We start from the raw sequence: 14,486 nt of genomic DNA, 5'->3' as shown, positions 1-14,486 counted from the left end.
AGGACATCCAGGAAGGGGAGTAGACCGTTTGTTAGAACTTTACACCTCAGTAGGAGTTGACTAAATGTTAATTGCAATATACACATACACAATTCAACTTACTCCGGCAGCTTCACTGGCCTACGAGGGTTTTGCATAAATTACTAATTCTGTGTGGAGGACAGGGAGGGAAAGGTAGTTACAGTGGGAAGCGCTAAGAAAATGAGAGTGATGAGTGAGAAAAATGGAGGAGAAATAGGGAAGGATAAAGTGAAAGCATCTGTTAAGATGATGAGAGCAGGTAAGGCACCTGGGTTGGATGGATGCCATGCATAATGTCTGAAGAAAGAAGGTACAGTTATGGTGGACTGGCTGGTGAGGTTATTTAATGTTTATTTAAGAAAGGGTAGAGTGCCGGAGGACTGGAGGAGCACCTGTATAGTTCCGCTTTACAAGGGAAAAGGGGACAAGTGTGAGTGTAGTAGTTTCAGAGGGATCAGCTTGTTAAATGTAGTTGGGAAGGCTTATGGGAGGGTCTTGACTGAGAGGATTAGGAGAGGAACAGAGGGAGTAGTTGGTGAGAAACAGTGTGGGTTTAGGACAAGTAGGGGTTGTGCAGATCAGATTTTGTGGCAAGACATATATGTGAGAAAGCTATAGGAAAAGGTAAGGATGATTTTGGGGCTTTTATGGATCTGGGGTAGACGGGAAGGCACTGTGGGAGGTACTGCAGATATATTGGACAGGAGGAAAGCTGTTAAGAGCAGTCAAGTGTTTTCACGAGAGTAGTAGACCTTGTGTTAGGATTAGAAATGGAGAGAGTGCATGGTTTGAGGTAAAGGTGGGACTTCGTCAAGGATGTGTTATGTCGCCCTGGCTGTTCAATCTTTACATGGATGAGGTGGTGCTAGAGGTGAATGCAAGGGCAGTGGGTCAGGGGTTGGAGATGGTTAAAGAAAGTGGAGAAAAGTGGGAGGTGAGCCAGCTGTTGTTTGCTGACGACACTGCGCTTGCAACATGATCAGAGGAGGGATTGAGAAAGTTAGTGACAGAGTTTGAGAAGGTGTGTGAAAGAAGGAAGCTGAAGATAAATGTGGGCAAAAGTAAGGTGATGAGATGTACAAGGGGAGAGAGTGACAGCAGGCTGGAAGTGAGCATAAAGAGTGAAAGACTGGAGGAAATGGATAGTTTTAGATACTTGGGTGCGAATGTGACAGGAAAGGGAGGAGTGGGAGTGGAGGTAGAATGTAGATTGAGAGAAGCGAGTAAATGCCTTGGTGGATTAAAAAGTGTAATGAGAAATAGACATCTGGGAATGGATGCTAAGAGTAGGTTATATGAAGGAGTGGTTGTGCCAACAGCACTGTACGAGGCAGAAACATGGAACATAAGAGAGGAAGAGAGGAGGAGTTTGAATGTGTTTGAGATGAAGTGTCTGAGAAGTATGATAGGGGTTACTAGGCTAGATAGAGGGAGAAATGAGGAGGTGAGGAGAACAGGGGTGGAAAGGGAGCTGGGAGATAGGGTTGATGAAAGAGTATTAGGATGGTTTGGACACATGGAAAGAATGAGTGAAGAAAGAATAGTAAAAGAAGTGTGGAAGGCAGAGGTGGAAGGAGTGAATATGGGGGGGGGGGTCCTAGGATGAGATGGATGGATGGGGTGAAAGGGGCATTACAAAAGAGAGGAATGTCTGTGGAGGAATGACGGGAGAGGACAGGAGATAGGGGTGAATGGAGAAGGGTTGTATATGGATGATGCTGTGATGCATGAGGGGTAGTGAGAGGGGGATGTGGGGTGAGGAAGTATGTATGAGAAAAATTTGAATCAGCCCGAAAGGATTTCTCCCCGTCTTCACCTTTTCTGCATGAGGGTACGGAGAGGGGGATCACCGAATTTATGAAGCGGCCTTCCTGTGGATGTGATGTGTCTTGCGACACTGCTTCTGACCCAGGGCATTGGGCAGGGTTCAGGGATGACCCGTCATCCAGGAGGTGCCAAGATAAGAGGGAGGGAGGAGGGTGGAGGGGAGTGGAATATATAGGAAATGGAATGGATGGGAGTGGTTTCTATGCCTTTTTCTTTTTGGCTACCCCCCGTTTAAGGGGAAAAAGCCGTAGGAATATGTATGTATGTATTTCCTTCTACAGAGCGTTGTACATACGTTAAATGTCGGAGAGCAGGGCCACTCAAACAAGTTTAAATTACAATCTAATAATTAGCAATCAGCCACACCAATAATTAATTAATAATACAATTATATATATATTCACACGCATACACATAGCTAACCATCAATCTCACTCACACCAATATTTAATAATGCAATTTTATATATATTCACACACACACATAACTAACCAAGCAATCTAGCAATAAATTTAGATTTCGATGTCACTCGACTGCTTAGTACAGCGAAATCTCACCTGCGGGGCGACAGTAACCGGCTCCTCACAATATTCACGATGTTCACGATGTTCACAACTATCAACTTTTACAGAATACACTGTTACAACTCTGGCAGTCAATACTGTTATGAGAGTCAATACTTCATAAGCTTCTTCTAGCCGTGTGTAATTAACATCGACGACACCTATCACTGGATGGGGGGGGGGATTCATTACAGAGTCGAACGATGAAGCAAAGTGACTGGTCCATCCTGCAACTCCTCGCCGACCGTACTTCTTCCACTGGTCCAAGCTCACCCAGACGATTCGATTCAATTACGCAAGTCTGTAATACTCTTCCAAACCACTCCGTTCCCTCCAACTGTAATTGATTTATTAGTTGAATCAGCTGTTTATGTATATGTATAATTCAGCCAAAATTTGTGAGTCACAAGTGACCTGTGACACTCGCCCACTCAGAAAGATATTGCTCCATGCAATGTCTAACCGATTACCTCAATAGATTCATACAGACACTTGTATGTAACTGAATTTAAATCTAATTGCACAACTATGATATCATAATAAGTACAATTAATAGTACATTTTTCTTGAGCAGTCGGGACATCAGGTCAGCTCCAACATTTGCACTTCCTTTGATGTACTGGATAACCACGTTGAACTGCTGGAGGTACAATGCCCACCTCATGATTGGGGCGTTGGGGTTCTTGGAGGTCCTGAGGCTCGAAAGAGGCTTGTGATCAGTCTCTAAAATAAATTGATCTCCGTAGAGAAAGTAGTAATACTTTTTGACGCCCTCTACAACTGCAAGCAACTCTTTTTCCACCGTACTATAGTTCAACTCCGCTGGCTTCAGCTTCCTACTATGATAACTAACAGTAAAAATATCCCCATCCTTTTCTTGCATCAGGATAGCTCCAATGCCTTCTTGGGACGCATCGGTCCGGAGGATGAAAGGCTGGTTGAAGTCCGGTAGTTAAAGTATCGGCTCCTTGCAGAGGAGGTTCTTAAGCGTCGTAAACGCTTCCTCCTGTTCAGGCCTCCATGTCAACTTGTTAAGAGCATTCTTCTTGAGAAGCTCTGTGAGTGGTAAGGCGAGGACAGCAAAATTCGGAATGAACCTGCGGTGGTAGCCCACAAGTCCCAAGAACGATCGGACCTGCTTCTTCGTGGTCGGCCGGGATGCATTCTTGATCTTTGTTATTTTGCTATCCTGGCATTCACATCGTCCTTCGCCTAAGGTATGTTCCAGGAACTGTACTTCCTACTGGAAAAGTTCGCATTTGGACGGCTTGACTATCATATTCACTGAACTAAGTCTCTAGTACCTTCTAGAGGATATCCAGATGTTCCTTGAAGGTAGAAGAGTGGATGAGTATATCGTCCACAAAAGCTTCCACTCCATGGATGCCTTGCAGAACTTGTCGCATGGCACGGTTAAAAAGCTGCTGGAGAGTTGGTAAGTCCAAAAGATAGTGCCTTGAGCTGGTAAAGTCCGTTGGGTGTTGCAACTGCCGTGACTTGTCTGCTTCTCTCCTCCAGCGGAATCTGGAAGAATCCTTTCGCCAAATCAATCTTTGAAAAGATTTTGGAGATGGCGACCTTTGCAAATATTTCCTGCTGGTCACTCATTGGCTCTGCATCCACCTGGGTTACTGCATTTACTCCGCGGTAATCTCCACAGATTCGTACACATCCATCCTTCTTGAGTACAACAACTATAGGACTGCAGTAGGGAGACGATTACTTCTCTATGATGCCTGCAGTTTCCAAGTTGTCGATCTCATTCTTGACTGCGTCCACCAGACGGATGTGTATCGGGTATGGCTTCAATCTGACTGGTACGCTGCTCGTCAGTCGTATTTCGTGGCAGTCCACCTTAGTGACTCCAGGCTTATTGAAGAACACTGCAAAATGTCGCTGGAGAATAGTAATTACACGTCTCTTCTTCTCTGGACCAAGCCTTGGAGGGACCTGCACATACGCCACAGTTTCGCCTTGGATAGCTTCAGGGGTAAGGGGTGAGCAATCTACCAATTCCTCAACCTCTGGTACAACCACGGTAGCACAGGTCATCTGCGACTGCTTAAACTGGCCTTCGGCAAGCTGTAAACACTCGCACTGCTCAGGTGATAACACGTGATCTCCTCCTCTATTCAGCAAACATTCTTGGCCAACTACCGAACATGCAACTTGAGGTGTGTAATATTTCTTCAGCATGTTGATGTGGGACCTCTTTTGGTCTGGTCCCACTTGCACCAAGTAGTTCAAGTCACTGAGGCGTTTGACTACTTCAAAAGGTCCTTGTCACTGTGACAGCAACTTCTTGTGAGCGGTGAGTAGAAGGAGGAGGCACTGGTCACCTTCCTCGAGGATCCTCAGCTTCGTCCTCTTGTCGTAGTACGACTTCTGGACCTCCTTAGTTTTCAGTAGCTCTTGCTTTGCTACTTCACGGGTCTCCCGTAGTCGTTCGGCCAGGTCCAGCACATATGCGTAAGCTGTCTTCACTGCGGGGTCTGCCTCTTCTTCGTCCCAGAGACTAACTCAAATGGCGAAAATTGTAGTGAAGCTTGGGGTACTTCGCGGTAAAAGAATAGTAGAGGGGTGATAAATCGTGGCCATTTCCTAGGTTGCTCTGCTGCAATCCGCTTCAGCATCGTCTTGAGAGTTCCATTGAAGGGCTCACAGAGCCCGTTGCACATGGGGGAGTAAGGAGTAATCCTGAGCCCTTTTACAGCCAGTAGCCTCAGCAACACTTCCATCATGACAGAAGTAAACTGGCTTCCCCAGTCGGACAACACTTGCTTAGGAATGCCCACGCGACAAAATATTTCGAACATGGCTTCGGCGACAGTTATGGTTTCAATATTGCGAAGGGGTACTGCTTCGGGCCATCTCGTCGCGAAGTCCACGCAGTCATTTGGCTCCGTCAGCTGCCCTTAGGATGATGGGTCCAACGATGTCCACAGCCACTTGCTGGAATGGCTCAGATATCAGAGGCAGTGGTCCGAGTGGTGCAGGCTTCACTAGGCCGCGATCTGTAGTCTTCTGACATACGTCACATAACCTCACCATCCTCACTATCTCTGCCTATCCCAGACCAGAAAAATTGAGACTGAATTCTATCCTGAGTTTTCTGCACTCCCATGTGTCCACCTAGTGCAGCATGGTGACCCAGCTTAAACACTGCCAGGCGGTACTTCTCTGGAACGACGAACTGTAGAGTCGAGTCCCCGCCTGGATACACAATACTGCGATAAAGTCGTCCCCCTTTTTTTTAAGGAATCTGGTTTCTTTTCCCCGAGAAGTTCTGCAGTGTCCCTCTTGAACCTCCTTACAAACCATGGTAAGTGTGGGGTCGGTCGTTTGCTCGGCAACTACCTCCTTACTTTTTGCAAGATCTGAAACAGATGAAAGTATCAGAGGTTTTATTTGGTTGGTTGCTCTGGCGGCTCCTCTGGTAACCGCCGCTACACAGGTTTGGGTGGTGGCTTCCCGTAAGCAAACGTTCTTGACTCAAGAAATGTTTCCAATAACCAAGTCTGCTACCGTCTCCTCCATGACTGCAGGGATGACTTGTCCGGTGTAGAAAGGACTAACCACTTCAACCGTAGCTAAGGGGCAGTCCACCTGAGTCCCATTGATAAGCCTCACGTTCACGGAATTTCTGGTGTAACTGTCAGATGTTACTAGCCTCTCCTTGACACAACATCCCGTCGATCCGTTGTCCTTTAAGACTTCCGTGGTAACACCATTTACCTTGCCAGTCTGAACCAGGAGCCCTGTACCTCTGAGACTGGAACTCAATGCAGCAGACAAGTACACGTGTTGGGGAGTTGACACGGAACCGGCTGTGATACACTTTCCTTGTGGAGCAACTTTTGGGAAAGATTCCTTAGCTGCTCCTTCATGGTATACTGCTGCCGCAGCCTACTGGTTCTTCTGACCATTGTGACCTTTCCAGCCACCACGAGAGTAGGGCTGGCTCCTCACTTGTTGTTGGCTCTGAGGAGAAAAGGATTGAGTAAGTCTTTGTGGTTTCGGCTGCTGTGGAGATGACTGTGGTAACCTATTGTTGTGTTGGGCTTGAGTGTTAGACCATTGTTGTGTCTGAGAATGAACAGATGGAGGCAACTTCTTGCGAAGTTGCTTCCTCGTGTGGTACCCATATTCTGCGAAGTGTGCGTCGGCCAGGTCAGTCATTTGCTGGAGGTCCTTGACTCTATGCGTCTTGAATTGAGCCACCAGCTCCATGGGACACGACTCTTCCAGCTGGGTGCACAGCATCAAGTCGCGCAGACCCTCGACACTCTGCGGAGTCTTGTCCTTTTCCATCCACTGGTCCAAGTAACTCTTCAATCGAGCGCAGAACTGGGCAACCGTCTCCTTGTCCTGCAGCATAACTCGCTGATATTGGTCACGTGCATTCTCCAATGTTATACCATAAGCAAGGAGTAATACCTTCTTCATACCTTCATGATCCCGCATTGACGAGTTAAGACGATGAATGATATCGAGAGGCTTCCCGTCGAAGAGGTTCATAAACTCAACCTTCTTGACATCTTCACTCAAATTGTACGTAGTCGCAACCATCTGGAACCTGTCAATAAAAGGCTCAATCGCTTGACCTACCTCATACTTGGGAATGTTGAGCCGGTGTGTAGAGAACTGGGTGGAAGCAACATGGTTGACACCTGGCAAGCTGGTACCATCGGCGCGAGGTTGAGAGAGTTTGAGCTGTAGCATCTTCTCATGCAGCCGTTGCCCCTTTTCATGTTCCAGCTTGAGTTTTTCGAACTCTCGTTCCTGCGCTCTGTCGTCCCGAGGTTGCTGCTGCCGTTTACAGACGTACTCTCGGATCTCCTCAGTATCTGTATACCCCAGGGTTGCCGCCTCATTCGTCAACTCCTGCACAGACATGGCTCTCACACTTCTGTAACTAACTTTCAAGGTCACAATAAAAGTTTTACTGCCAGAGTGTGAATAACGCACAAGAAAGCCCCACGTTGGCCACCATTTTATGTCAGAACATTACACCTCAGTAGGAGTTGACTAAATGTTAATTGCAATATACACAATTCAACTTACTCCGGCAGCTTCACTGGCCTACGAGGGTTCTACAAAATTTATTTAATTTTGTGTGGGTACGTTAAATGTCGGAGAGCAGGGCCAATCAAACAAGTCTAAATTACAATCTAATTATTAGTTATTAATCACACCAATAATTATATAATCAATAATACAATTACATATGTATTCACACACATACACATAGCTAACCATCAATCTCACTCACACCAATAATTAATAATGTAATTTTATATATATTCACACATACACATAACTAACCAAGCAATCTAGCAATGAGTTTAGATTTCGATGTCACTCGACTACTTAGGACAGCGAAATATCACCGGCGCAGCGGGGCGACAGTAACCGGCTCTTCACAATATCCACAATGTTCACGATGTTCACAACTATCAACTTTTACAGAATAAATTGTTACAACTCTGGCAGTCAACACTGTTATGAGAGTCAATACTTCATAAGCTTCTTCTAGCCGTGTGTAATTAACATCGACGACACCTATCACTGGATGGGGGGGGGGGTTCACTCGCAAAGTCGAACGATGAAGCGAAGTGACTGGTCCAGCCTGCAGCTCCTTGCCGACCGTACTTCTTTCACTGGTCCAAGCTCACTCAGACAATTCGATGAGGAACGAAGTCGCGTTGGTGATACAGTGATAGTCCCGACTTCCACCAGCTCTGTCTGTCGACTCTTGACTGTTCCATTGTGGTCCTTCTACCTTCCTCCACCCTTCACGCTTCGGAGCTTCCGAGTTTCGAAGTTTCGGAGATTTGAAGCTTCAGAGTTTCTAGCTTCAATTACGCAAGTCTGTAATACTCTTCCAAACCACTCCGTTCCCTCCAACTGTAATTGATTTATCAGTTAAATCAGCTGGTTATGTATATGTATAATTCAGCCAAAATTTGTGAGTCACAAGTGATCTGTGACACCGTTATTATTCATTTCTGTGGTGAAAGTTAGGCCTGAAGTTACCTGAAGGCGGCACCATAAATTCTCTAATAAAACAGCTGAAGGGGTGTTGACGTATCTACAGTAGATAGATGGTTTTAACTCTCCGTCATGGAAGGCTGATCTTTCTACAGCAGTCAGGAAGGCTTCAGCGAAGAGGACACCTTATGATGACCCCCATCTCTACGCCGTTTTGCTGAACGTATAAATTTCCTTCTGTGCACCTGAATGGAATTTCTGTGATGCAAGTGAAAAGTAATTCTTTTAAAGTTGACTCAGGGATATGGGGAGATGGGATGTCACTATTGTGATATACATAGTCAAAAATGATATTGATGGTTCTTATCGCAGGAATTTCAGTGAAAAGATTTTGAGTCAGGATTCCATCAGTTTTATCAACTCGTAGGATATCTACAGATTCCTCGGTAGAGCGGAGGGAATAAGTTTTGGGGATGTAAGGGGAGATGATATCATGAAGCCGTTTGGCAACATGGTATGAAGGGGTGTGAATTTGGAAAATAATTGGCCCAAGAGGGTTTCCCTCTTTGTGATTTTTTACATAACCATAGAAGTAACCGGGTTGAAAAACACAAATTACTGCATTCACTACAGAGATAAGTTTGTTTAACTTTTTCTTTAAGTTTTCAATAGGGTAACGGGAAATTCTTTTAAACTTAGTACGGTCTTTCAGGATGTCATTACACTTTTGAAGATAGATGTCTTTGTCTAGGAATACAAAGCAGGAAGATTTATCTGGTTTATAATCTTAGAAAAAGACACCCCTTCATACCATGTTGCCAAACGGTTTCATGATATCATCTTGTAATTATGCTAAAAGAATCTTTCATAACCGTAGGTCAACTCAAACTTTCAATATGAATAACTTGTTAATTTTACCGTACCAAGAGAACTTGCAAAACATTCCAAATATATTACGAAGTTTCAACATTAATACAGTTTTTAATAATAATTCTGTCAGTAATGATAAAGGGTTTGTGTACAAAATACCTTGTAAATCATGTAATCAGTTTTATGTTGGTCAGACAGCTAAAACACTCAAAACACGAACCAATCAACACAAGAAATACCTTAGAGAGGGGAATCAATCTAGCGGCATATTCAACCACATGAACCATTTTGACCACCCAGTTAACTGGGATAACGCTAGCCATTACATACAACAATAACATCACAGAAAGAAATTTAATTGAATGCAGTTTGATTTAATCTCCATCAAGGTTTGCACAAATTAGATAGTTATATTTGCCATGAAATTAAAAAATTATCTAAATTGTAATGTACCATTTATGAGCAATTGTCCCATACTTGTTGGTTACCAAGACGGCATCAAATGTCACGTGTACTTCTTTCACTACCTCTTCGAATTCCCTCTTCACCATGTCTCAATCAGTCATATATTCTCTACCTTGTTTCTTCATTTTGAAATTCCTTCTTAGTATCGGCACTGAAGATGTAATTATACGAAAACGCTCTGCTTCGTTAGCTTACTTTTCTTGGTGGTTACTTACCCATATATATATATATATATATATATATATATATATATATAGATATATATATATATATATATATATATATATTATATGTATGTATATATATATACTTATATATATATATGTATATATATATATATAGTTACGACTATAGACCCGTTGTAGTTAAGAACTAAAACATTGTAGACTTTTGATAAGTTGCGAGATATGCCGGCTTTCCCACGGTATGGGCATGTACTCGCCTTCCGAGCAAACCGTCAACGCGACGTATGAAGACTGTCAAATTAGTTATTTCTACTTTTATATACGTATTTCGTTCTTCTTTTGCTTTGTCAACGTGTTCCATTCATTACATAAGGATTTGTGTATGTGTATTATCTTATGGATCTATCCTGTCAATCTTAGGAACTGATTTACCCAATATTTGGGAAATTGCATATTTTCCTTGATTTCGGAGGTCGCAAGCATTGGTGTGAGAACGAAAGCTGCACCTGTCCCCGTGCGCTCTGGCTAAAAGTTGCGTGGGAGCGTAAGTTTTGGCAACAGCGTTCCAGCTTCCATTTACGTATGTATTAATGTATAGATTTTCATATAAAAACTATTAAGTTTCGTCTTGTATCTAAGATTGACAAGGTAACTTTATTATATATTATTTTGTATGCCCTTTTTTGTAAAGAATATGTCCGTGGATATATTCTAAATCCTTGTAGATCATTGCATCTGGCGATATTTGGCAGCCCTTCATTATCTAGCCGGGAAGTGAATATATATTGGTGTTTGCAACGGAAAATTTGTCTCTGTTTATACAGAGTCCCTTACTAACTAATCTCATACTTTGTCTAGCCTTATGCTAGTACTTTTCCACTTTGCTGGACTTAGACTTTTAGTCGTAGAATTTTCTCGACTTTGTATTTTTTTTACAAAAGATATTACGTAGGGCTTATGTTCCCATTCAAATGGTCGATATTTCTCGACCTTACTATGTATTGTCTTTGTGAAGACTATTTTCTATTGAATGTCGATATTTGATCAACTATAGATTTACATATGTCCAGGCGAATTTAGCCATTTATGTCTTATAGGACCCATTGTCTGATGCATATATACTTTTACGTTTCTTTTGATATTATGAACATTATTGTGTTTCGGATCTTGTAATTTATGCTCGCTTGGCGACCTCTATTCTTTCGATCTTGTTGTTTTTGTTTCTGTTTGAAGGAAATAATCATTCTTTTATTAGAACTCAGTTTTTTTAACCTGGCTCTTCCCCTAGTCGTCAATATATATATATATATATATATATATATATATATATATATATATATATACATATATATATATATATATATATATAAATATATATATATATATATTTTTATATATATATATATATATATATACATATATATATATATATAGTAATCACCAGGAAAAAAAGCTAACAAAGCAGAGCACTTTCGTATAATTACATCTTTAGTGCTAATACACTGAAGACTGATTATACGAAAGCGCTCTGCTTCGTTAGTTCATTTTTACTGGTGGTAATATATATATATATATATATATATATATATATATATATATATATATATATATATATATATATATATATATATACCTCTAATATTCTGTTAAGGAGAGGAAAAGGAACATCTAAGAAAATATTGAAAAATGCTGTAATTATTTGTTAGCAAATTAAATCAATTGGTCCAACCTGAATTCACAAAAAGAACATATATTTCTTAAAATTATATTAACATAGGTTTGAACAGCTATCCAACCCAGCTAGTGGGATTCCTGATGTTGCATTTAAGCAGCAAGCTTTGAAATTCGTGGCCGAAAGTTTGTTAGAGCCAGTCTCATGCCATCTCCATCATCCAATCTGTTCCTATTCTTTGTTTTTATAATGACAAGAGTGAAAAATCCTACCTCACACAAGTAGGTAGAAGCAAGTGGAACAAGGACACATAAAGCTATCATGCTGACTTTGGAGTATGACTGATATATAGTGCACCAGAACTGAGTCACTGATTTTACCTTGAAGAGATCATGAGCGGAAGAGTCGTTCCTTAGATCCAAAAATTCATCTTGGATTTCATCTGGGATGCTGGATACATCAAGCTCAGTAGAAAATGGGTTCCTTTCCAGGGCCTCTTGTTTCTGTGATAGCTCAGGGAAGTAACGCTCGACTTCCTTTCTAGAGACTGAAGATATTCGGTAATCTCATCCTTGAGGAACTGATCCAGTTGGATCTGAGACTCATCCATCACTCCACAAAGTTTTTCAAACATAGTGATGTTTCCAATATTGGTTTTCTGACCCCAGATCTGCAGTTTGGAAACAAAGGCCCGAAGACTATCTTGAAAAAGGAGAACATGCGTTTCCCTTCCTTGAAGCTTCAAATTGAGCTTGTTAAGCTGGTCAAAAATGTCGGCTAGGTACGCAACCCTTTTATTCCATGCTTCATCTTCGAAGTGAACAACAATATCTTTCCTTCCTTGAGTCTCCAGGAATAGCATTATTTCATCTTTCATTTCAAAGACACGATTAATAACATTTCCTTTCGACAACCAACGTACTGCTGTGTAGAAGAGAAGGAATTCGTGGTTAGCATTCATGTCATTGCATAGTTCTTTGAATAGATTCTTCTAACAAGGCTACGCGACCCCCCTGCCAAGACTTCTCGAGCCCCCAGGGGGTCGCGACCCACCGGTTGGGAACCCCTGCTCTAGGAGGTTATAGCCTATCTTATAAGACTGTGATTTAGTGTATCTTGGACAAACCGGTAGGTATCTTAACAACAAATTAACGGAGCACAAAAGATCCACTACATATGCCCAAGACAATTCCACTGTGTTTCAATACGCAAACACCAAAAATCATATCTTGACTGGGACAAGGCCAATATTTTGTTCAAGTCCAACTGAAGCTTCAGGAGAAAATTTGTTGAACCCGCCTTAATTGAAGAATGTCCGAACTTGAGGAACACCTCACGGCTATCTGTGAGCCGTTTTGATATATATATATATATATATATATATATATATATATATATATATATATATATTTACTCTCCAGACCCCGCTCTCCCATCACTCTTGACCCCACTTCCCTTCTGACCTCACACCTCTACCCACATATCCCCTTCCTTCTGATTCCGCCCATAGTCTCCTGAAAAGGGCTATAGCTATCAGCAGAAAAAGAGAAGCTATACTTTCTGCTAAGTCTACTTTTATTCCGACTATGGGTTCTTCGTAATTATTTTTACAAATGAGCCACTACATTTTCTCCAAATGATATATATATATATATATATATATATATATATATATGTATATATATATATGTATAAATTATATATATATATACATATGCATATGTATATATATATATATATATATATATATATATATATATATATATATATATATATATTAACCACCAGGAAAAATAAACTAAACAGATCGCTCTCGTATAATTACATCATCAGTGCTAATACACTAAAGATGTACATACATACATACATACATATACCAAGGCTTTTCCCCCTTACAAGGGGGGTAGCCAAAAAGGAAAAGGCATAAAATCATTCCCACCCATTCCATCCCTGAATACACTCCACACCCCTCCACCCTCCCTCTTATCTTAGCACCTCCTGAATGACGGGTCATCCCTGCACCTTGTCCACTGCCCTGGGTCAGAAGCAGTGTCGCAAGACACAGCACATCCACAGCAAGGCCGCTTCATTTAATCGGCGACCCCCCCTCTCCGTCCCCCCATTGCATAAAATGAGAGGACGGGGAGAGATCCCTTCGGGCTGCGTCAAATTTTCTCACACATACTACCTCAACCCCCATCCACCCGCCCATTCCACCTCATGCAATCACAACATCATCCATATACAACCATTCTCCATTCACCCCTGTCTTCTGTCCTCTCCCGTCCTTCCTCAACAGACATTCCCCTCTTCCCCAAAGCCCCCTTCACCCCATCCATCCACCTCATCCTAGGACGTCCCCTCATGTTCACTCCCTCCACATCTGCCTTCCACACCTCTTTTACTAGTCTTTCTTCACTCATTCTTTCCATGTGTCCAAACCATCCTAATATTCTTTCATCAACCCTATCTCCCAGCTCCTTTTCCACCCCTGTTATCCTCCTCACCTCCTCATTTCTCACTCTATCTAGCCTAGTAACCCCCATCATACTTCTCAGACACTTCATCTCAAACACATTCAAACTCCTCTCTTCCTCTCTTATGTTCCATGTTTCTGCCCTATACAGTGCTGTTGGCACAATCACTCCTTCATACAGTCTCCTCTTAGCATCCATTCCCAAATGTCTATTCCTCATTACACTCTTTAATCCACCAAGGCATTTACTCGCTTCTCTCAATCTACATTTTACCTCCACTTTCACTCCACCTTTCCCTGCCACATTTGCACCCAAGTATCTAAAACTATCCACTTCCTCCAGTCGCTCTCCCTTAATGCTCACTTCCAGTCTACTGCCACTTTCACCCCTTGTACATCTCATCACCTTACTTTTA

General features: G+C 42.2%; 2 protein-coding genes across 2 annotated transcripts; both read right to left on the bottom strand.

Moving 5' to 3' along the window:
* Positions 1-8,571: 8,571 nt before the first annotated feature.
* LOC143035610 (uncharacterized) lies at positions 8,572-11,917 on the bottom strand. Its single transcript, XM_076202477.1, has 2 exons — positions 11,872-11,917; positions 8,572-9,149 (listed from the first exon to the last, which is right to left on the bottom strand). Exons 1-2 carry the CDS (start codon positions 11,915-11,917, stop codon positions 8,572-8,574), a joined length of 624 nt encoding a protein of 207 aa, XP_076058592.1.
* An 89-nt stretch (positions 11,918-12,006) lies between these two features.
* LOC143035609 (protein FAM200A-like) lies at positions 12,007-12,555 on the bottom strand. Its single transcript, XM_076202476.1, has one exon. The coding sequence runs from the start codon at positions 12,553-12,555 to the stop codon at positions 12,007-12,009; it is 549 nt and encodes a 182-aa protein (XP_076058591.1).
* Between the last annotated feature and the right edge of the window lie 1,931 nt (positions 12,556-14,486).

Source organism: Oratosquilla oratoria, chromosome 19 (assembly GCF_046742065.1).
Source record: "Oratosquilla oratoria isolate Oo_2021 chromosome 19, ASM4674206v1, whole genome shotgun sequence".
NCBI classification, from domain to species: Eukaryota; Metazoa; Arthropoda; class Malacostraca; order Stomatopoda; family Squillidae; genus Oratosquilla; species Oratosquilla oratoria.
This window is presented reverse-complemented; position numbering and strand designations above follow the sequence as displayed.

Bases quoted from the DNA above. Each gene is read 5' to 3' on its own strand.
- LOC143035610 (XM_076202477.1), bottom strand. From the start codon at position 11,917: ATGATAGCTTTATGTGTCCTTGTTCCACTTGCTTCTACCTACTTGT. The intron at 9,150-11,871 runs GTGAGGTAGGAT...TTGTATTCCTAG, and splicing joins ACTTGCTTCTACCTACTTGT to ACAAAGACATCTATCTTCAA.
- LOC143035609 (XM_076202476.1), bottom strand. From the start codon at position 12,555: ATGAATGCTAACCACGAATTCCTTCTCTTCTACACAGCAGTACGTTGG.